The following is a 23,688-nucleotide window of genomic DNA, read 5'->3' on the forward strand; positions in this document are numbered from 1 at the left end:
AGAGACCAACCCAGACAGAAATACCAAAGCAGTACAGAAATACATTGTTTTCCTCCCTCACAAGTCCTCGAAGGCAAGCAGAGAGGCATTTAATCACCAAGCCAGGGGCCAGCTGGTCTCGCTGAAGCTGTAGAAACAGGCCATTAAAGGCATGAATTATACTCTCCTTACGGCCCCCCTTTTTGAGCCCTCTTAAATCAGACTGACTCCTAGTTCACGAATAGAAACTAGAAGATAGCATGCTTTGGAATGTGTCTCTCCTACGAACACAGTTTGCTCACTAAACAAGTGCATTATGTTCTCTGTAACAAAGAATCCTGTCTGTGTCTTGCAAATTGCAACTGTTGCATAAATGAAGTAATATAGATTAACAAAGAAACGTCTCAGAAGGTGTCATATTCGTCATATTTGTCAATCACCGAACCCTAGCTCAAGAAGATACATTATGGGCAGTTTTGATGTGTCACAAACAGATTGTTATGATTGTCCTTTTGTATATATGACACTGTTGTAGAATGCTTTCTCTCTTGCATCTCACAAGGTCTGGGTGACACACGTTGCGAGATGTGAGATCCAGTCGGCCAACTGAGACTATTTGCTTTGCAATAAAATCTAGATTTTGGGAATTGAAACTCGTGTCTGGCGTATCAGTTCGTGTATGGTGATTGTGCCTTGTTTCCATGCGCGAGGGTCTTCAGGGCCTAGCACCAACATAGAAAATCTGCAGTGTTATAGCCCAACGATTACACATTACAAGCACATTTGAAATAACTGCATCCAGATCCAACCAGAAACACCCTTTGTAGGTACATACAAATACTACAAACAGTACTGACAACCAAACCATACTCTCCTTCACTGATAAATGTGCCATATGTGCTACAATCATTAACACCTTTTTCATAAATTACTGTACCACAACCTCCCAAGGAGAAGAAGAATGACTATTGTTCCAACAGGTCAAAGCTAAACTTCTCAGAAAGTTAGACAAACTGCACCCGTGTCTCCACAGATTGGTCTACAACTGCCCTATGATAATGGGTGATGAGTCCAATAACCTGAGAGGTAAAGATGATAACAAACCACAACTTTCAACAGGAAGGGAATACCCATAAACAGTCTGTTGTTATGATTTACATAATACCCTCCATGTCAGAATCTAAACCCCACCACAAAGGTGTTCTCAATGCCCACCTTGGTCTGTGGCAGGTTGTTTGGCAGAGAGTAGTGTTTTAACCAAAGCAAGGCTCTGGGGAAAGTTGGGTCACTGCACTTTAATGCAAGAGAAACTACTAACCCTGAGCACCTTACACACTTACTATTGGAAAATACATTGTTGTGTGTTTACCTTCTTGCTGAATCTATGAATCAGTGCTTATTACCATTGAATGTATTATACACAGTAGAAGCAATGAATATCACCCTTCAAACTTGTATTACTAAACTGACAAGTGGCTGCACTTGCAGTATAGTATCCGTTATATTCATACATAGAAACACATTAGTAGTGCTCTCACTCTGTTGTTTAGCATGTATATATAAACAGCATCCTACTCTTCTAAACACTTGTAAAATGTTAAAGCAACCTACTACCAATCAACAAAGTGTATGTAACCATTGTGGCCCAGAACAACCTCCAATCATGTCAACAATGATGGTGCTATGGAATAGGAAGCTAGGGAACAGGAGAGGTTATACATGCCAACTTTCGATAACTAATTAAGGGGAAAGGGTTACACATTCTGTGAAAAGGTCCATGATTTCTATGGCAACCAAGCACAACCCAAAAATGATCTACAACCATGGATGATCATAGGTGAAATATTGTAGATCCTCCTGAAAGGGATCCAATCACCCTTCCTACATGTTTTCATGCTGTCTCTTTTCCTAACCATAATTGTATAAATCATGGTGTCCATTTAAACGTTCTACCATGGACAACAGAAATATATGTTGAATAAAGTGATTAAGAATGGCCTATTTTAGTCCCAAAACTGTTGAAACAATTAACAATTAGAATATGAAAATTGCCAAAGGGCCAATCTATCACCATAAGCAGTTTATTGCTTCAGAGTGAATGCATCTGAAAGCTGTTTGCTCCTTGTTTCAAGTGAGTTCAGGATTTGTATACTAGTTCTGCCTGCACATTATTGTAGTGCTAATTCTTAGGCCTAAAGACTATTACAGAATTACAGTCTTGGCTTAGTCATCAGACTTTCTGCTTGCTTCATTATCCAGTCAAATCAAGACCTTGTGGGTCAGCATTGCCCTCAAGGTCCTTGTCCCCTCAGGATTCAGGGTGCTGTAGTCTTCGGTGAACTTTCAGAAACTACTCCACACTGTCTGAAACAGTTGGCTTTTAAAGTCACACTTTTTTGCCCAGTTAGAAAATTCGAATTTAATCAGATAACTGTCATGCATATAATCAGCCCAAACAGTAGGACTGACGATTTTTTTTTTTTTTTACATTTGAAATGGAGCCAATTTATAGGTGGCTTACATATGAGCTGACATGTTCGAACAAGATAGCCTTTGCCAATGATGAAAGATGTCCCTGCTTTATCCATAAAATGTGTGACTATCAACTTGTCCAAATTAAGAATTCAGCCCTGGTTAGTATATTAGCCTGGACATTTGTCTTTCGTTTACATACACACCAGATATGTTTGCAAATATATGTTCTCCAGTTTCCAACAACACATCAAAATAATGCTTTGTATACCAAAACATTGCATTTGTTTTGTAAGTCCACCCTCTCTGCTGCTATGTTTCCATAATTGTGCACATACATTGCTATGTGCTGATTATAGAAAAGCAGGGAGATACTTTGTTTAGAAAAACAAATGAGAACATGAAAAGGTGTGTTGCTTATGTTATCTATTATCTTGTGATTTTCGCAGGGAAATATATAAATGCATTTTGTTAAACTCACCAAGATTTTCAGGTTTACAGTGAATAGGTTATTCCTAGCAAGCATCGAAGTTAAGTAATATTCTGCATACATTCAACTGTGCTTGAAAAGGGAAGGCTGTCAAAATGTGGTGTAAAAAATGTAATGAAGTTGTATCCAAGGGAACAAAGGCCATAGGGATGGTCATAACATTGTTGTATTGTTCTTATTTCCAATGGACTCCCATACGTTTGCCCAGCCTGATGCATGGCTAAAGGCCATGTATTGGGCACAGTGTTTCACACACTCTTGAAAATAATTAATTTCCTCTTCCATAGACAGGACGACTTGGACTTGCACTGTATGTAACTGCAGTAGAGTCCTGTACTTTTTCCAAGATACTAACCAAACATGTGAATCAACCGTAGAGAGTATAATGAAATACATACTTTGTTTTGAATAACACATTATTCCCCTTATTAATTAGAATACATGTTTGAAGATGGTGTGACATTCTTATTTATAGACTTGTTGATGTGTTTATGACAAGGTTCATCAAATGTCGGATAAAGACCAAAGACTTAACCTTAAGGTTAGGAAATAAACTATCACCTAGCTGGAGAGGGTTAACTTACTATTATCAAATAAGATAATAAGTCAACATTGCAATGCATGGGATTGTTACTTACTATCAAGTTGCTTTCCTAGCTCCTCCTGGATAATTCTTCTGAGAGTGTCCAGAGATGGAGGTTCACCCTGAAGTAAGAAAAAGAAGTACCTCATGTAAAATCAAACATCCTATAAAATTATAATTCTCTATGGTAGTGGTGACATCACTCCTTTTTGAAAATCATGTCCAAAATTGACAAGAACAACCTTGAGAGCCCAATGGAGTAACATATTTCACAGCAATTTTGTCACATCAAAGCACTGTAGATTTCCTTACGTAAGGATATTGGTTACAAATACTGTCATGGTAGGGTGAATGTTGTGAAAAAAATAAATAAACATCAAGTCCTAGGTGAGTTATGTACCTAGAGATTTGAGCATGGCACATCATTTTCAGAAATAATGATCTGTGGTCATTCTTATGTTTCCAAAATGTACTTTGACTTTATTGAATACTGAAAGCAACCAGAAACCCTCATTGTGCTATGTGTTCCTCTCCCCTTTCCAATAGATGTATTCACAACGTGCAATATGAAATAATATATCTGGCTGTTCTAGATTTTGATAATGTACTTTGTTTAGTAATGAAGTGTAACATTATTATGGCTACAATATATACTTGTAGTGATAATAAAAAAATGAACATTCTAATTATATATATATATATATATATATATTTTTTTTACTAGCTTCTTTTGAGAATAGAGACAATTTTGTCTCTCAACATGTTTTTCCTTTTTGGTAATGGTGAAGCACAGATTAAAAACTATGATCCGTTCGTTCTGCAAACACCAAGGCAATCTTTACTTTTACATGCTGGCCACTGAATGGTGGGTACTGCTGCTGAACTAGCACATTTGCTACAGTATGTTGAAGATATAATAATTGACAATGATTGCAAGCACAACCTCAGAGCCATCCGCATCTACTTTACTTCCCTTTATATAGACAATAACCGGGTCATTACGGCATTGCCGGACCTGGTATTTGCCCATTCTTGGGCGCCGGAAAATATTATTCCAAATTCCAATTTGAACCACCTAGGGCTCAATGGGAAAGATGAATCCGGATGCACCGGCACCGTTATAAATGGTGCTGATGCATCAGACATGCTGTGCTCGCGGGTGCCACTCTGCCCGACAGGTCCGACCTGGTGGGCAGAAAGGCACCTGCAAGCACAACTCGTAGTTTGCTGGTCCAGGAACTACGGTACCAGCAAGCTTACCGGTACCGTAGTTCCCGGACCGGCAAACCTATAATGAGGCACCATGTCTGTTCCCACCTGGGGGGTTGCTTCTGGTGCTGCTTCTCTCATTTTAATTTTAACTACAGAAATTCACATAAACCCCTCAAATCCCCCTTTTTCAACATATTTACATTTTCCTCTGGTCACACTTATGTTAGCAGTGGCAGGAGTTGCTCTAGCAAACAGAACCAAGCAACGTGTAGAGGAAGAAGTGTGGTGTTAGTAGCAGTAAATACTTTATTTTGGTTTCTCACCATTTACAGAATGAATAAAAATAGAATGCAAAGTAAACTATTAAAACATACTTAAAAACAATCATGTACAAATATGCAGTACAGACAATTATGGTAAAAACGAAAAAAAAAATAAGTTAATATTATCTTTCCATGCACTGGATAGGCAGTGATGTACACACATAGATCATTAACACAGCATATATCAACACAAGACAGGACCAAATTCACTGCATCATGGACAGATCTAATAGTATTACCTATAAAATCTTTTCCCAGCCATTGCCGTCCCAAATCTAAAGGTCGTGTGCAGCTAAATACAAAATGTGTTAAATCCTCTACGCCCCACTGCCACAAGTACAAGGCTTGGTATTAAATGTCCACAGCATCGGGGCCCTTAGTGGTAAAATGATTAATCTCACCATAGCCATAATACGTCTATGAACCGGAGAGTGAATAGTGCTCACCAAGAAATTCTCAAAGTGAATTCGATGAGCCACCATTAAGTGTTGCAGTGAACATAGATGTTTCATGCTATTAATAACAATATCAAAATGTGTCCTTCTTGCTTTCATTTTCAGCTGGTGTGTGGTCATCAAGCACCCCCTCAGCTCGTCAACGTCTATCCCCCGCTTTCTACACACTAGGGAGCTGATCTTGAACCAAGTGTATATAACAAAGCTGTTGGCTTTTGCTAGCTCTTCCATTACATTCATGATGTTCGAATTCTCCGAAGGGCTTGATTGTAATTTTCGAAAGCACTTTAGAAACCTAAGTTCAGCCCAAACACCAATATTTAAAACCCTGCCTTCAAAGGCAAGATACAGCCCTGGAGCGCTAGAACTCAAACCCAACAGCTTCCTCAGATGGATGTGCAAAACGCGATCCGGGGTCGTACAACTGTACTGCCCAAATTTCGATGCCATGCAAAATGGAAGAAAAGACTTTTGATTCCAACACCTGGATACCTTTATCAAAGCTGAAACCACAATGTTCATTATAAAATCTTGTTAGGCCAATGAGGCTTGTCCGTAGGTGATTTTCTAATAGCTCTAGATGGGCAGACCACGAGTACTTTCTCAAAAGCAAGATGCCTAAACAGCAATATGATTCAACAACGTTAATATTAACATTATTTATAGACCAGCGGTACTTCTTTTTGTTAGTGTCGAAAACAACTATCTTTGTTTTCTTTAAATTCATTGTTCAGCCATTAGCTTCAAAATAGCCAGCTGCATAGCTCACACTATTGGCTAAACCCTTTGAAATCAAATCCAATAGAATGGCATTGTCCACATATAAGAGGTTAAGGTACATGGCCCCGTTAAAGCATGGAGGAATTAAACCTTGCTGGATTGAGCCTGACATAAAATCTGCTAGAAAGGTAATAAACAGCAACTGAGCCAATGGGCAACCCTGGCACATGTCTTTATTGGTTGCAAACTCAGAAATAGGCCTTTCTCTATATACAACCAATGACAGATGCCCTAGTGTTAGAATATAAGCAAACAATGAGTTGCAGAGGGGGAATTAGGATTCCCATTCATTTGAGCTTTTTCCAAAGAAAAGGGCGACCAATAGAATCAAAGGCTTTTGTTGTATCCAAAAAGCCTGCATACACTATACCCACTCTTAACCTCACATATTTGTCTATAATGGTTTAGAGCATGAAAACATGGCCGAATGAAGTAAAACCTTTTCTGAACCCTGCCTGATAGATGGGTATTGTATTATTTTCCACCACCCATAACTCAGGCCTAGCCAGCATGCGATTAGCTAAGATTTCTGACATACTATCCAGCAATGATATAGGGCGTTAGCAGTGGGGGTTCGACCGTGAGCCCTTTTTAAAGATCGGTTTAATTAGGCTCATTGTCCAGGACATTGGAATAGTCAAGGATGCAGCAATTGAGTTAAACACACTTAACAAAACCGGTGTCCACAATTCAGGAAACCACTTGTAGGTTTCTGGTCTAACGCCAATCGCACCCAGTGCCTTGCCTAGCTTAGTATCTGTAATAGCCAAAAAGACCTCTTCAGCACTTATACTATCACTAGACAGGTACTGAAATACATAAATAAAATAAATAAATAACAATAAATAAGTGATAGATAGTACATCATCTTGAAACAAAATAAACTTAAAGTGCGACATCCAATCGGGTTCTGATATTGAACACACAACATCCTGTGCACCCTCGCTGAATTCATTTGCAACCAAATTCCAAAAACCTTTTACATCCCAACCTCTCCCACAGAGATTCGATAAAAACTCTTTTTTTCAACTTCAGAAGTTTTTTCTAGTTGGGCTTAAGATTGTGCCTAAACCCAACTATATTAAATTTATTTCTAGTAGCAGACCATAGGCCACATTTTGTGGGGTTAGAGATAGCAGGATGTAGGGGATCTGCACATACAAATCCGAACTTCAATAAAAAATACTCTCTTTAGATTTCAACCCTAAATTGCTACCTGTCTGTAAATATACTCAAATCTCTGGGAACATTTTAAATACAATTAATTGGGCCTCATTATGAGATTGCATGTACGGTAACAACGGTACTGTTAAACTTTCCAGTACCGTTGTTACTGGACCAGCAAACTGTGAGGTCTGCTTGCGGTTGCCTTACTGCCCGCCAGGTCTAACCTGGCAGGCGTACTGGCACCGACGAGCAGACCATGTCAGATGCACCGGCACCATTCACGAATGGTGCAGATGCATTCGAACTCCCAATTCCCATTGAGACCTGTAGGTCTCCTGCCTTCCTACAATTTAACAAACCCACTTCTATAGTAAGGTAGACCTGGAGACTTTTCTCTTTAATGCAATAGCAACAGCTCTATAATTTAAAAATCATATATGAGATCATACTCCCATGCTTGAGGTCCGGTTAAATATGTTTGTACTCCAAGCAATAATAGGATGGTTCTATCAATAGTGGCCTTCACAACCGTTTGAAAAGTCTGAATACAAACCAAGACCAAGCTATGACCAGGTTGGCTGGAGAATCATGTGGTGAAGGATAAAAAATGAGTAACAAAATTCAAATGGAAATTTGTCAAGACCTGATGAATGAACAAAACTATCATTAAAACAGCATCATCATCATGGAAGGAAGTGGACGTGGAAGGCTACTAACACATTAGCTAGTACTACTATTCTTGTGGCAGAATGATCACAAACAAAATTACAATGCAATATATTTATTTCCACCCGCAGAACAGAACCATTTTCAGTTATTTTCAAAAATAAAATAGAGATGGACTCACATGTAAGGTTACTGTCATTGAGACAAAAAAGGTAGGGCAGTAAGAAGAACAAATGTGTTTTCACTTTCTTTCTACTGGCCTTCTCCCATGTAGGTAGGCTTTCCAAAATGAGTGTAATTTATGCCAGTCATTCCATGAATTATACATGACTATAAAGGAAGCCAGTGAGGCAATGTGAGGTTAAGGGAAACATGGGTGAATGTTCCCACCCCTACTATCAGTGTAGCTGCAGCATGAAACCCTAATAATTGCAAGGGTAGCATTATAGTCTTTGGGACAATTATTATTTGAAAGTTATAACAGTACTGGCCAAATAAGACACATTATTTAATGAAGAAGACAAGTGCATATTTAAAACTCGATAACAAGGGTCAAGGGCTGTGGCTTTATGGTTTTGGGTGTGTAGGTGTACGTTTAAATCAACATTTAAAAAACAAAAAGATGTGACTTACATGTTACTGGATTCACTGAAAATGACTCAGGATTATAAGATCCACCAACATCCTTCTTCATACCCTCGACCTTTAAAACAATGTCACCTCCCTGATGAAGTCATGTCAGACTCAGCACAGTGACATGGAGGTGCCATTCCCAGGTGTCCAAGACCTGTTATATCTTCAGGACAAGTCCCCAGCCTGGAAATCTCAAAATCTAAATACCACGACCCCCAGAAATCAACTCTTGGTCAGGAGGAAAAGCTGGACCAGAAATCAAAGATGCACCTATGTATTTAGTTGAAAGAGCCTGTAGAAAACCCTATAACAATTTCTAAATTCAAGAAGGACCTCTGAGAGCTTGTCCATAATCCCCTTTACCAAAATGTTGTGAACAAATAATGGAGAGGACTCCATTGCATCCAATTACCCCAAGACAAGCCAAACTGAAATAGAGAGATGTATATGTTGGCTTTACCTAGTACTGTTAAACTACTCAACAAAATAACTGTACAATCCCCCCTAGAGAGACTTTATTAGAACCAATACCCCTCCCACAGTAAATACTGAAAGGGCTGAAAAAGGTGCAACATCTCCCTGAAGTTCAACCCCAGTGTCTTGAGCCTTGATCCACCCCCAGTTCTCCTCTCTAGATGTTGCGTCTTGTTTCATGGGTCTTTTTCCCTGCCAGGGCTCTCCAATGTAGTCTCGCCCTGCCCCCTGGGTTTCACCACCCAACTTTGCCAAGATGTTGTCCCAAGTCCAGCTCATCCAGACATGGGCTCTCACATCCTCCTGGTCCCCAGGCTTTGAACTCTTTATCCACTTCCCATTCTCCTTTGCCTGACTTCATCCCACCTCCTTTGTCCTCAACACACTCCACCAAATACAACTTCAGCTCTATGTCTAAGTTCAGAATTTCTCTCTCCACACACCTATACTCCAAAACTTTTATTGTGGCTGTGGCCTTTACTAGCCCGGATCAGCCCCTCCCCGTTGACTGGTCTATGTGGGAGGGTCTGAATTCAGTGACCTGGAATTCGTATGGAGCTGGAACTCTGGGCTTTGGGTAAAACCATACACATATATGTTATGTCTCCTATATCAGAATCCACTTTCCATTCTCTGTTACTGCACAACGTTGATTGGCATACATACTGCTCTCCAGCTTCACCACACGAGCATGTGGAGCTTGTCACGTGTGGGTGTTGGGAGGGGTATACCAACTATGCAGGTTTACTTGCATAGGGAAAATGGTACATGCTGTACACTGGCCCTCATTACGACCCTGGCGGAAAGTGACTGACCGGACCGCCACAGCGTAAATAGCGTTTCCGCCATTGCACGATGGAGCAAAGTGCGGCCCATTCCGACCCATCGGGCACGAGCACCACGCCATGGCGGAAGTGCAAAGTCTGCGATGGCGGAAATGACCCCAAAACGGCCCACACCGCCGCCGTACGGCACCCTAGGTGCAATACCGCCACCCATCATAGCGGACACCGCAGTGAGCGCCAACCGGAAAGTATGGCGACCGTAAATATACGGAAACGGAAGTAAAAACATGGGCCCGGAACGGGAAACAACACCCCGTACACCTATAAAACCACAAAATACACACAACCACTAAAAACACCACCCTGAGACACATCCCAATCCGTCATCCACCCTAGTGAAACCAAGAAAAATGGGAAAAGTAGCGAAGAAAGCGTGCGACCGCAAGCGGCAGGTCCACTTCTCCCGTGAGGAACTCACCGTACTCACAGAGACCCTCCAGGAGAATGCCGCCGCCGTCTTCTCCACGCAAATGACCAGGACGGCACTTGCGAACAAGAAGGCCATATGGGCCCTGGTGGCACAGCGGGTAAGTGCGGTGGGGACCGCACCCCGCAACCCACAGCAATGCAGGAAGCGGTGGGACGACCTGCGGATACGCGTCCGTAGCATACTTTCTGCCAACCGCAACATTGCCACAGCCACCGGGGGAGGGTCGGAATCACCCATCAAGTTGACCCCCTGGGAAGAAATCTGTGCCTCCACCATTGGAATGGAGAGCATAGAGGGAGTCGGAGGGATGGAGAAAGGAGTGCAGACATCCGGAGAATCAGGTAGGTGGCCCAAATAAAACCATGCCAAATCCACAATGTCCAATCATGTGACTCACATGTGTCCACATAGCGCAACAGCAACACATGGCCAGGAGAACGACCACACACATTGGCCTGATAGCGCACTTTAAAACACACAATAAATACATAAATAAGTAAAAACCCCAAAAACACCCACTACACGTGCAGCAGGCACACCCTAACTGCAGGCTGCCAAACAACTGCACCCTCACTCCACACACAAATGAAAGCACCTCCAAGGCCCCGACCCAAATCACCCTCAGGTACCACCCCAATGCATGTGATACATTGCCATTCCAATTCCCACAGACCCATTAATAACGCTCGCCCTCCTTTACTCCACCACAGGGTCCGATCCAAACGACGAGCTCCAGGACACCCCTACCAGCACACCTGCAAAGAGGGCCAAGACCGACGGCCAAAGACCCTCCACCTCAGCTGCACGCATCAAGACACGGCAGCAGCACATATCAAGTGGCAGCACACAGGAGGGAACATCAACAGGCACCCCAGCAGCCAGCATGCCCACAACAGCACCACCACAGGTCCCCCCAATGGATGCCACAGAAGGTACTGCCTCTGGTGGCAGCAGCACCATAGGTGACACCCCATTAATGGCAGCATGCTCCGACACAGAAGACGGGGATGTCGAAGTCAGATCCATCCATGACCTGTCCCAATCCCCCTGTCTGTTCCATCCCGTACACCATGAGGATACCACGCAGGGGCACCCACAAGACGACGACTGGCCATCCCCCACAAGCCCTGTGGCAGGGCAACATGAGGCGAACAGCCCCTCTGTGACACCACCGCAAATGGCCATGGCCCAGCAGAGGCAACAGTCCCTCGACCAGTTAATCGTGCAACAGCAGCAACTGGCCACGCTCCTCAAGGACCATGCCGATGGATGTGGGGGCACCAAGGCAGACATAGAAACATCAACTGAGACACTTAGGGCACAAATGTAGAGTAGCACCGAGAGCCTGAGAGTCCAAATGGAGAGTAGCACCGAGAGCCTGAGAGTCCAAATGGAGAGTAGCACCGAGAGCCTGAGAGTCCAAATGGAGAGAAGCACCGAGAGCCTCAGGGGGGAACTGCATGCGACGTCCAAAGACGTATGTGCCGAACTTGCCGCAGTGCGCCGTGTGCTCACTGAGCTCTCACAAACCCTTAGGGACATGCATGGACGTGAGCAGGCAGAGACATCATCCGTTGCAAGTTCCGTCCAGGGCAGCCCCCAACGTAGATCTGGGAGGAACCTGCGCTCCACAGGCAGGGGTGCCCCTGATACCCGCAGAGGGGGCTTGCAATAGCGACTGCCCACTGACAATGAGCATCTCTGGACACTGGTGTTCGGGGGGGAGGTGGGAGGGTGGAGGGGGTGTGTTGGGCTCACTTGGGTGGCGGGTCGATAGGGTGTTCAACATGATATCACATATGCCATAAACAATGCACGATCAAACAATGAGATGTGTGGACAATGATCTTTGTGTACTAGGCCATCATAGGCGTACTGTCCATATTGTTCATGTACCAGACACACACAGTGCCACGAGTCCCGTGTCCATGTATCAGCCACCAGGCGTGAGTGCTAGAAGCATGCATCTATGAGATGCTGACGAATTTCACGGCCCTCCTGTGCCTCGCAGACTCCTTGAGGTGCTGCCACATCCCCACCCTCATCATGACCATCTTCAGGTGCTTGCAGTTCTGCGTCAGGGGGCATGGGCACATTTCTACGTACGCACATGTTGTGGAGCATGACACATGCCATCACCATCTTTGCAACCTTCTCATGGCGGTACAGGAGTGCCCCGCCAGACCTGCTGAGGCACCGGAAACGGGTCTTCAGTAGGCCGAATGCCTGTTCAATGACTACACGGGTACGTGAGAGGGCATGGTTGTAGTCCTCCTCATGCTGGTCCCGTGGGTTCCGGACTGGTGTGAGGAGCCATCTCTTCAGTGGATATCCGGCATCACCTGTATGTGGACGATAAACGAATTATGTGGAATGCCATTGCTACGTACGCACCCCCCCCCTTCCTGCCAGGTCATTGCCGCATCACATACCCCACATCATCATGCATGAAATGAGACTCACCGAGTAGCCAGGATCTGTTCCCTGCGTGTCGCTCCATGTAGCGTGGTATTGTAGAGTTCCTCAAGACCATAGAATCATGGGTTGATTCAGGGAATCGGGCACAACAATGTGTAATGATCCTGTTGGAGTCACACACCATTTGTACATTCAGTGAATGAAATTGTTTTCGGTTGCGGTACTGGGCCTCCATGGCATGTGGGACGACCAATTCCACATGGGTGCAGTCGATGGCACCAATGCAACCCGGTATGCCGCCAAGTGCATGGAATCCCACTTTTGTGTTGGTTATTTCCTGCTCCCAGCGTGGTAGAGAGATGTAGTCATCTGCGTGCTGCAGGAGGGCATCGAGCACTTGCAATAGTGTCCGTGAGAACAGTGGCTGAGAAATGCCATGCAACTGTCCGACTGTGTGCTGGTAGGTGCCTGTGGCCAGGAAGTGGAGTACAGACACCACCTTCAGTAGGGGTGGGATGGTGGTTGGGCTATCTATCATGCTGACAAGGTCAGCCTGTGTCATGTCCACAATGGCGGCTATGGTGTCCCGGTCCAAACGGTAGAGGGTGTGGATCTGCTCATCAGTGAGGTTGAACGGATGTGCTCGGAGGCGTGGGATTGCGGGCTGCCTGCGTGGTGGTAGTGGCTGTGCTGGCAGCCCTTGCTGGCCCTGCCTTGCCCTCCTCCTCCTCCTGCGTCTCCTCCGTGCGGCCGGTTGTAGTTGGTGTTCGTCTTCTTCTTGGAGTTGGAGTACTTGCAGTGCTATCAGGTCCCCCAGGGCCAACATCGCGAGTCCTGCCGGTAGCATTTCGGAGTGGTTGTGGGAGGAGACTGGGCGTGCAATTTATGTGTTTTCAGGCTGCATGGCCTCCACCTGTGGTGATTCATTCCACCTGTGCAAGCTGCTCTCCCCTTTGGGCGAGCACGTCCCGCACACAACGCTGCAATTCGAGGAATGGCATCTTGCTATTACAATCATGTATTAGTACCCGATGGCCGTGTAACATTGGTTGATATGTTCATTCGGCTATGGTCCCATTATTTCACATGCATTCTTTGCAGTCGCGAACAGACTTGTGAAGGGTCAGTGGAACGTAGTACTCGAGTAACGGTGGACCCTCATGCATCACTGTACCGAGGTTCACCGACGGGCGGGGCCTCCCATTTGTGAGTGAAGGCAGTTGCCATTTTCACACACAGCCGCACTAGATGGATTAATTTGTGATTTCAAGCGGCCACAGATGCCTTTTCGACGTGATGTTGCAAATGAGGAATTCGAAGGGCGGCGCTTTCAGTCTTCAGCTAGCGGCGAGGAGATGCCCACAGGTCTGACTGCAAATATAACGTTCTATTGTTCAGTGTCCTTGGGACAGGGGCCATGGCGAGGATGCAATGATTGATATGAATAGTTTGGGATGCGCAATAGCGAAGTGGATGATGAGGCCGGACGTTCCCAAATACATGTTACTTCACAACACTGGAATTACGGGCTGGGGCACAGTGGATTTTGCAGGCTGCATAACGCACAGACTCAATGGAATTCTCACATGTTATGTGAGTATGGAAACAGGCGTTCTCATTACGGGATGAGGGAATGATGAATGGATGCATGGACAGATGATTTGATACGGTGTTTGCCATGTACAGGGCTTCTTGGAATCTGTCCGCCTCCCCTGCGCTATGTGATGCAGGGCTGCCATAGTGGGACCATCGTCTATCTGGCCTTGTTGAGCCCTCCCTGTCTCGACGCGCCTTCAGACACTTGTGTCCATGCACGTTACCAATCCCATCTGATGGATTCTGTTTTCACAGACGCATGCACAGGTACACTCGTTTGTGATGGTGTTTTCACCTCGATATGGATAGTTATGAGTCGCAAGTGGTTTTGGGGTGGTGATGATCCTTTGGAGTGGGCTAGCATGCATATGGCTGTGGATCTAGTGTGATCATTGAAGTGAGTTGTTCGAATGTAGTTCTGATGGCCATTCTTTTCTTTTTCTTTTCTTTTGGTTGACAGGTATCTCCTCCCCTTTTGCCACTGCCATCTGTATGCCACTCCTGCAGATGGGTTTTACTCCCGACACCTGCTGCTTCGTGTTAATCAGTGGAGCAGCATTACGATCTTATGGGACGATCGCCAATGGGCCACATGCCCTTACGCAGTACTAGTGGCTCGGAGCAACATTTCGGCCTTTCAGCTGGACTAGTGCCTCCCTATTGGGACGGCCCTGCGGTTCTAGGCGCTTCCATGTTGCCTTTTCGTACGAGAATGTAGCCCCTGTGTACCATGAAGGAACAGGGCGTCACACAAGAAGTAGCTGGTCATTTATTGCGGATGCAGCCCAGAATGGTGAAATGTGTTTTGGAGTTCATGGCCTAATGGCTGTATGGGCTTGGTGAATTTGATGTGCATTAAATTTCTATTCTGATATGGGCCGTGTAGCGTTCTTCTTTGCAAGTGATGTGGCATATTCCTATTTGGGGAGCGATGTATTGTGAGGAGATCTGCATTGGGTTCCAGCTTCGGAGTATAGTTGCGTGGTACTGTGCTGGGCGCGTTTGCCTACGAAGCCCAGTGAGGTCAGGGGTGAGGGCTGCCAATATGACTGTTTGAATGATGTCATGCTCAGGGGCGGGGGATTAGGTTTTGTGTAACAGATGCCGGTCAGCCAGGTGGATTGGTGGAATGATGTGATTATCGGAATATTGCTGGTCACAGGTGCCTGTGTTTGCGTGCGTTTCTTGGTGGGAGACTGAGGTCATGTCCATTGGTATAGCTTCTGTATTCGTGCCATCTGTGCCCTGCAGCTCCCATTGGCCCCTCTTGTGATTCTTTTGTTCGTTGGCATGCATGGGTGACTTGTACATTTCACTGGTTGCATTGTGACTTCGTTGCACCTACGGGGAGTTGTACTATGTGGCCAGGGAGCGGTGTACAGGCACTCAGTGGGGCCGTTTACGGTTGATTCGCGATGCCGTACTTCTCACCATGGCGGAATGGTACTTTCCGCCGTGCTTGATGGCGTTAAGTACATGTCCGCTAGGGTCGGAATTCGCGTACCCTTGCGCCATGGTGCTAATTACGGTTTGGCATGGCGCGCGCGCGCGTACTTGGTGCAGTTAGCGTTGGCGTTCACTACGGTGTCGCTAATGGCATCGTACTTTACGGTGACGGGTCATAGTCGCACTGAGCGCTATTCGATGGCGGTATTGCATTTCCGCCATCGTTTTTCGATTTCCGCCAGGGTCGTAATCAGGGCCACTGACTGTTAGGGGGTGGGGTGGACGCAGTTGTTCCTTAGAAGCACACATCAATCTATTATAGTCATTAAAAGGTAGCCATGATGGGAAGGTTCAATTCTGGGAATTTTCATTAACCTTAACATTGCATATCTCCGCCCTTGTGCAAACCTATCAATAGAAAAACCAAAGTTACTGGCATTCTTAAACCTGCACTGCCTTTTTAAGTCCTGAGTACAGATCCATCCTTCCCAGAACTGGCAGTTGAGATCAGTTGTTTTCGTTCGCTGTGGATCCCAGAGCAGGCTTCCCTTTTATTGCAATTATTTCAAAGATTGTTGACTTCATTTTGCATTTCGTTTGCTGCTATATTCGAAATGTTTCCCGGAAATTAGGATTCTCTTATTCTGAATTCTCCTTAGCATTACTTATGCTGGGCTATAATCTAGCATAATGTAATTTGACTAATGTGGAGTCAAAAAAGTGTCCATGCCTTTCGTGTTGACTAACAACCAGCCAGACAATGGGCCTCATCACACGTTAGGCGGTAGGGCGTTAACAGGGCCGGTAGAGCTGCCGGCCCCGTTAACCCCCTACCACCTCATTACGAGGTCTCCTCGTGGGACCCGCTAAGGACGCCTGCTAAAACCAGGCATCCTTAGCGGGTCCTGCAAGCAGACCAGGATGTAAACAACGGGCTCGTCATTAACAGGCCCGTTGGTTGCATCCTCCCCATTCCCATCGAGCCCTACAGTGGCTCAATGGGAATGGGGATGTCCCGGGTCTGGGTTCCCTGAATGAGGAAATACCGGGCCCTCGAAGGTCAGAATGGCCGGTATTTCCCCATTCAGGGAACCCGACCCGGTACCCGTTATGGGGGTAGCCATGCTGCAAATAGTGGCATGGCTACCTCCATGGTCGTAATGAAGCCCAATGTGTTAAAATTTCCCACATGATGTTTGGGAGGTTTTTCCTTAATACCCTTTGGCCATGGTCTTTAGATAGCTGCCTCTGACTCTGGTATTACTAGTGATTTCCTCAAGCTCACCCGCCTATCTAAATGTTGGAACAGAGTAGCGCACACCCAACTCAAAGGATTGGGGTGGTACAATGGTACAGTATAAACCTTTTGATTCCAGTACGATGTTTCACACACTAGATTTGTATAAACATGATTTTAAAGAAGAGGCATCGACAGAAACTGTACACGGACATGCAAGTAAAACAGTAGTCACAATGTAGCAATTTATCGCTTTTGAATACATTCTTTAGAGTCAGCCTTTCCCAAAAAAAAAAGAAACTAACAGGTATGTAAAGGTATGTAAAGCTTTTTCAGTTCAGACAGATGTTGACAAGAGGCTGAGGCCAGCATTGGGAATAGGTGCAGTGTTTGTTGGGAGTTTCCTCAGTGCCTTAGAGTTCCATTGTAGGGAGACCCTCAAGACTTTGTGAAGGTGAAAAGGGAGGCAGAAAACTAAGGCAAATCTGCCAGCAGTGTAGAGGGTCTGCCCATTACACTTAGACTGGGCAGCACTTCTGCAGGGTGCAGTTGGCAGTATCAATGCGCATTGTTAGTCTACCAAGGGCTTCTGTAATGGCTCATTGGGGCAGATGGAACCACGAGGCCATTGGGAAGGACTATTGGTCAAGATGGGGTGATTCCCAGATCAGGGGTTCAAGCCAGAGGAGCATAAAAGGTGACTGCAGCGGTTGCTGGTGATGCACGGATCAACACCTATCTCCAAAGCTGACCTTTGAAGAATAGGTGTATTTGCTTTTCTTCTCAGGGACTTTTGGACTGACAAGTGGGACCTAAAGTCTGTTCCAGATTTATCCTGTGACCATTCCCAATCATGTGAAGTGCAGTAATGTATGTTTACAAGGAGATCTTCTTAGTCACCGCATTAAGTCGATAATCAGGATGGGGACTTAGTTACAGAGACTGATAGATATCTACTTGCAACTTAGAGACTTTTTATGAAATCCTAGTGACATGATTTGATCCCAGAAACGTTTGCTTTGAACCCCATAGATGTTCTTTCGAACTCCAGAGGCATGTTGGTTGCCATTGAGACTTTGAATATAAGCTACACAATTCTGTACAGTATTGGGAAGGACAGTCAAACCTGCCATGCTGCCATCTTTATTAAAGCATTAGAAAATTATTTGAAGTTTTGTGTCATAGTTTGCTCCATCTCACCTTAGCCCCAAGGTCCATTCAAAACGTTGGTCTTCTGATCTATCAATGCTAGTCTATAACACATATATTTACATTCTTCTGTAAAAAGAAAATGTACTTTTGATATCTATATGAGAGGCGATCAGGGCAGCTCAAATTTACTACAAATCATAAATCTTTCAAAACAATTAAGGTCCAAAACTGATTGAATGATTAAAAAAATGTGGAGCTGAAGCTGGAAATTGTGTGAAATATGTGAGCCATGATTTGAGTTACCTCTTGCTGCTACATTCTGAAATATTAGTTTTCACAGGAAATGATGTAATAGTGTCATCACATTATACCTGTATAACCTGCATTGCATAGATGACAGCGAGATTGTTTGCATTGAGATTTTACGTTGTCCAAGGCCATCCTGTATTTCATTACCAATCAAGTGCCCTTTCTGTTTGTGGTTGAATCAATTAATTAAGGAAAACATTTCCGATTGGGATTAATTAGCTTTAGAAATATGTTGTTTTCTTTACTTTCTGCAATATGGCAGGCCATATCATTATATTTCTACTGTGTGTCTGAAAATCAGGTTGATTTGTTTAGCTGCACCCATATGCTATGTTAATTTCTAATTGTTGTGAATTTAATCTTATTTTACTAGCCGGAAGCAGATTTTCCAGTTAATTCCTTTTACCCATGTGACATAATTAAATTTCAAATATGATATAATCTCCAATGGGAGAACAATATTATTTTAAATGTACAACATCCAACCAGTGCTTGTACTGACTGGCAAACTGTGTACTTAAGTAACCAATTATATAGCAAATTAAGAAGCTCACCAACCTCAAAAATCTTTCCTCAAACAAATGATGAGCTGCTGGCAAAGGAGAGTGCACAAGGCACAGCACTCACAGCAGGGTACTGAACATGTTGCCACCACCCTAACAAAATGCATGACATGTTATTTTATAAACATGTGGTAAAGACTCTTGTTCATTACTTAGCATAGGTGACTTGGACATTTCTAGCAATGTCCCTGCAAGTAATCAGACTTCTGAAAGTTGAAGGACACATATCCGTTTCCTCCAGCCAGACCCTCTCATTTATGTACACTCATTTCCATGCCTACAGTCCTCAATACACATCCAGAATTCAATCTTAGTTGTAAGGTAAGCATCAGGGCTTGGCAGATAATTATCATGTCATTGCATAACATGTAATATGCATCTTTTAAAGTGCTCCTCATCCCACCTTGATATGCTCATACCAAGTGAGTAACCCCACATTTTTATTTATGGAATTGGCCCCATCCTCTATGGCTTTGCACAAATGTTGCTGGGACATATGCTTACTGAACATGACTGTTTTGTGACTCAGGCTTCTTCAATTTGAGGAAGCCACCAAAACATTTGACAGGATCACACCAAGATGTGATGCCAATGTTAAAGTTGCTAAAGCAATAATATGAGAAACAGTGTAGTGCCTTACAAATAAAAGGAGACATATATGCCATAAGGTGAGTCAACTGTTTAGTGTTTCATTTTTTAAATCCAGATTGGCTTAACAATCTAATTGAGAAAGAGCATTATCTTCTGACAACCTCCTCCAACCGATGATTTAGATTGCCAAATTTAACAAAGGTTGAGGAATACCACATGTATACATTCTTGCCTGTGTCTGTAGTACTGGGCGACATTGAAGGCTTGACGCAACGCACTATAGATCATGAGACTAGGACTAGGCGCGCACCTAGAAGTACATACAAGTACACTGTTCACTGGAAGCTGCATTTCGGGAGCTGCTTTTTGACGCGAGAGGATTTTTGGACGTGTTTCACTTTGAACTCTCTATTAAGCAGCGGACTCCCGTACTCGAAGAGGACGTCTTTTCTGTGACACCCAGTGTTTGCCTGACCTAGAGAGTCAGTGATTGGTGTGTTTGGCTTAACCCCGCCTCACCAGGCTCCTCTCACCAGTACTTTTACCCAGGGTGCAGCGCACCTGCGCGCGCACCTAGAAGTACATACAAGTACTCTGTTCACTGTTAACGGTGAGTGGTGAGTGTTAGATAAAATAGTGCTTGACTATTTAAAACAAATATATTATTGTAAAACAAATATTGGAACCCTGTGAAAGGGTGGTTTGTCCCCTTTGATTGAAGAGTGTATATATCTGTTAGTATTTTGCTCTGGCCCCCCTTTTTTGGACAAAAGTTTGTGTTTTTTTAGGTGAGACATCACTGATAATATTATCTAATTGTATCAATGGTAAAATTGTATACTTTGCGTACAAATATGCCTGAAATCGAACCTCTAACTGACCGACCTTATGATTTCCACACTACTCCCAAGTGCTTTGGAAATGGTCCTCCTCCACGCGGATCCTAGCGTGGTAGATCTCTATCGCATACTAGCGACATAAGGAAGTTTTATTCTGATGGTCTGTTGGGGGCTGATTCCAATCCCTTGAAAGAGAAGGAAAAAAACTGTAAAACCATAAGTGACGAGCCACAAATGGTTGCAGCCGTCCCGGAAAATTCTAACCCGGGAGTGCCAGCGATCGACTTGTGTACACCTTCAGACTCACTTTTAGCTGCCTTTACTGAGCATAACCTGTTGGCCGATTATGCCCTACCTGCATATCCTAAATCCAAGACTAATGTAATCATACATCCCGAACTTGCACAACCTATTGATAACATATACCCTGTAAATAACGACCAGGAAGGAATGAATGATGATGTGGAGGCTCCTGATGTAACAAATGGTTTGGCGGCACCGGTTAGCAGTGATGCAGAAAAACAAAGTGATACAGAATACATCGAGGAACATTTATCACAATCACCAGTAATGTTCCCGGAAAGCTCCCAAGATTCTTCCATCTTATCGATATCATTCACACAACATTCCCCTAGGCACGCCACGCATAGCAATTCAGAATCTAAATGTTCTCAAAATCCTGCTTCAATCATCTCTACAGAAATAACGTTACAAGCTATAAATATGGCTTTGTTTACATTAGCCAAGCTTTATGAAACCTTAGACGCAAGAATATCGGATCAGAACTTTCTACTGAAAGAATTGCTAGAAAGTAAGAACACAGTGATTCTGATAACTGAAAACTTGACAATTGAAAATTTAAGTGACCTGAAAGTATGTTCGCAAAAAATAACAGGCCTAAAAGAAACTATTTGTGAATTACCTGATAATAGAAACAAGCTACATGAAGAAAGGCCAATTCCGTCGCGTGTGAATGAAAAGAAAATGGTTTCTGGATGTGTGATGCATGACAAGAATTCATTAGAAATTATTGATCAAGAAGAAACGGGGAAGTAAAAAAATATAGAAGAGAGACCTATAGAAAAGTGTGTCAACCCTGCCCCCGACCACAAACAATGAGACATATAACATATTCAGTGTGACTAAGAGAGGTAAAGAAAAAATGTGTTAACGAACACCCTGAGCTAAAAAAAAACAAAAATCAAAAGATTACAAAAATGCAGAAAAATAAAAATTCCCAAAATTTGTGAAATTGCTGTCTCTACCTGACAAAAGAAGTCAGGAAAAGAGTGCAGCAATTATTCGAAAATACTCTGCAATTAACAAAAACAAAGCTACTTTGCCATCCTTACAAAAGGCTCCTCGAGAAACTAAAACTATACTGAAGATGGATCTTAAGTATGATCCTCTAGAAAATTTTGTAGAGGAAGTAGCAAAAAATGAACAGTCACTTGGTGTATTGAGAATGTACCCTTCCTCACAACTGATTTAATCGAAAGAACTTGGAAACAATCATAATAGTAAAGTACAAGCATCTTCCTTTCTGACTCTAGAAGAAAGGCGTGTAAAAGAACTGGGAAACAATCATAATAGTAAAGTACAAGCATCTTCCTTTCTGACTAGAAGACAGGCGTTAGGAAATTATGAAATCAATGGGTAGTTTCTTCTCGCGAAATTCAGAGAGTAATAAAAAATATGTTACAAGGCTTCCTGAAATTGAGACAAAACAGACTGGGAAATATAATTCTAAAATATACAACCCGAAACCCCATCAAAGTAATATCTTTGATGGAGCAAAAGTGACTCAAGTAAGTGTAAATGCTGTGGCGGCAAATAAACAGAAGGAAATAAAATTGCCACTGCGAAACAGGCATAACAAATGTAATGATTTAACAAATATGAGTTTAATTTTGCAATGTCGAGGTGGACAGTATGGGTTATATGATTTGAATCGATCCTCAGTACTAAATATACTAAAGAGCATTCCAGTCTTGCAACGGTTGGAATCTGATGACATATCACAAGTTGAATTCATCCATGATCACGATAGGTCACTTGTAAAAATATGGATGTCTTCAGCTATAGTTAAACACACAGTGAAACACTTGTGTATAGGCGCGTTACAAATGCCATATCATATCATATCATATCATATCAGTTTGGCAAGCAAGGGACGACATATTCCAATCAGGTTTTCTGACGCACAATCCCACAGCAACATCAAAAACATCATACACTTATCCTCTGAATGTTGCAAACATATATCCTTCTAATGTAACAAACAAATATACAGATATCCCAGATGGAAATGTATGGTCCGCTGATGATAAAATGTTTTGAAGACAATGGAAATCAGACAAGAATGGTAACTAGTTTCTCTCAGGGAAAAGGGACAAATTAATGTTAGCTTCCTTCGAGGAAAGTAAGCAAGACATTCAGTTAGCTTCTTGGAACACCCGAGGCCATACTCACCTTGCTTCGACTTCAATATCCATTTTGCGTACATATGACATTATTATGCTACAAGAAGTATGGCTTACGTCTCCCCAGTATGGAAGAACCATTGTGTCATCTTGGAACCGGCTATTAAATGAACTAAAGGTCGGCCCAAAGCAGGTCTTTTAACAGCTGTAAAAATGCAAAGTGGAATGAAAGCTGAAGCATAGACCGCGCCGAACAGTTACATTCAGTTGGTTCGAGTTAGGTCAAATTGTCAGATTGTGGCCTGCCTTCATTTATACTGGAACCACATTGGTATTTCTGACAATTGATTTTTTAAAGATCTGATACGTCTGAATATGATTGATAAGGATCAGCTTGTCAAGTATACAGTCATTGTGGGCAATCTAAATATGGACTGCATTAATGAAAAAACTGGGAAGTTAAGGGATACGAAGAAAAAGTGGATGTGTCTAATGGTAGAGAGGGGTTTCAACATGATAAATGGCTCAGTGTCTGGGTATGTACCTTCGAAAGCCGCATGGCAGCAAGGGAATTACACTTCCACAATCGATTATGTTTACACCAA

At 43.4% G+C, this 23,688-nt stretch overlaps 1 protein-coding gene across 1 annotated transcript in view; it reads right to left on the minus strand.

Annotated features, from left to right (window-relative positions):
* Nucleotides 1-23,688, minus strand: part of COL22A1 (collagen type XXII alpha 1 chain) — a 1,250,061-nt gene that overhangs the window by 15,806 nt on the left and 1,210,567 nt on the right. The window contains exon 62 of the mRNA XM_069621676.1: nucleotides 3,580-3,646. Coding sequence (XP_069477777.1) covers nucleotides 3,580-3,646 — 67 coding nt within the window. The remainder of the gene's footprint in view (nucleotides 1-3,579; nucleotides 3,647-23,688) is intronic.

This window comes from Ambystoma mexicanum, chromosome 5q (genome assembly GCF_040938575.1).
Source record: "Ambystoma mexicanum isolate Mex_15411 chromosome 5q, UKY_AmexF1_1, whole genome shotgun sequence".
NCBI classification, from domain to species: Eukaryota; Metazoa; Chordata; class Amphibia; order Caudata; family Ambystomatidae; genus Ambystoma; species Ambystoma mexicanum.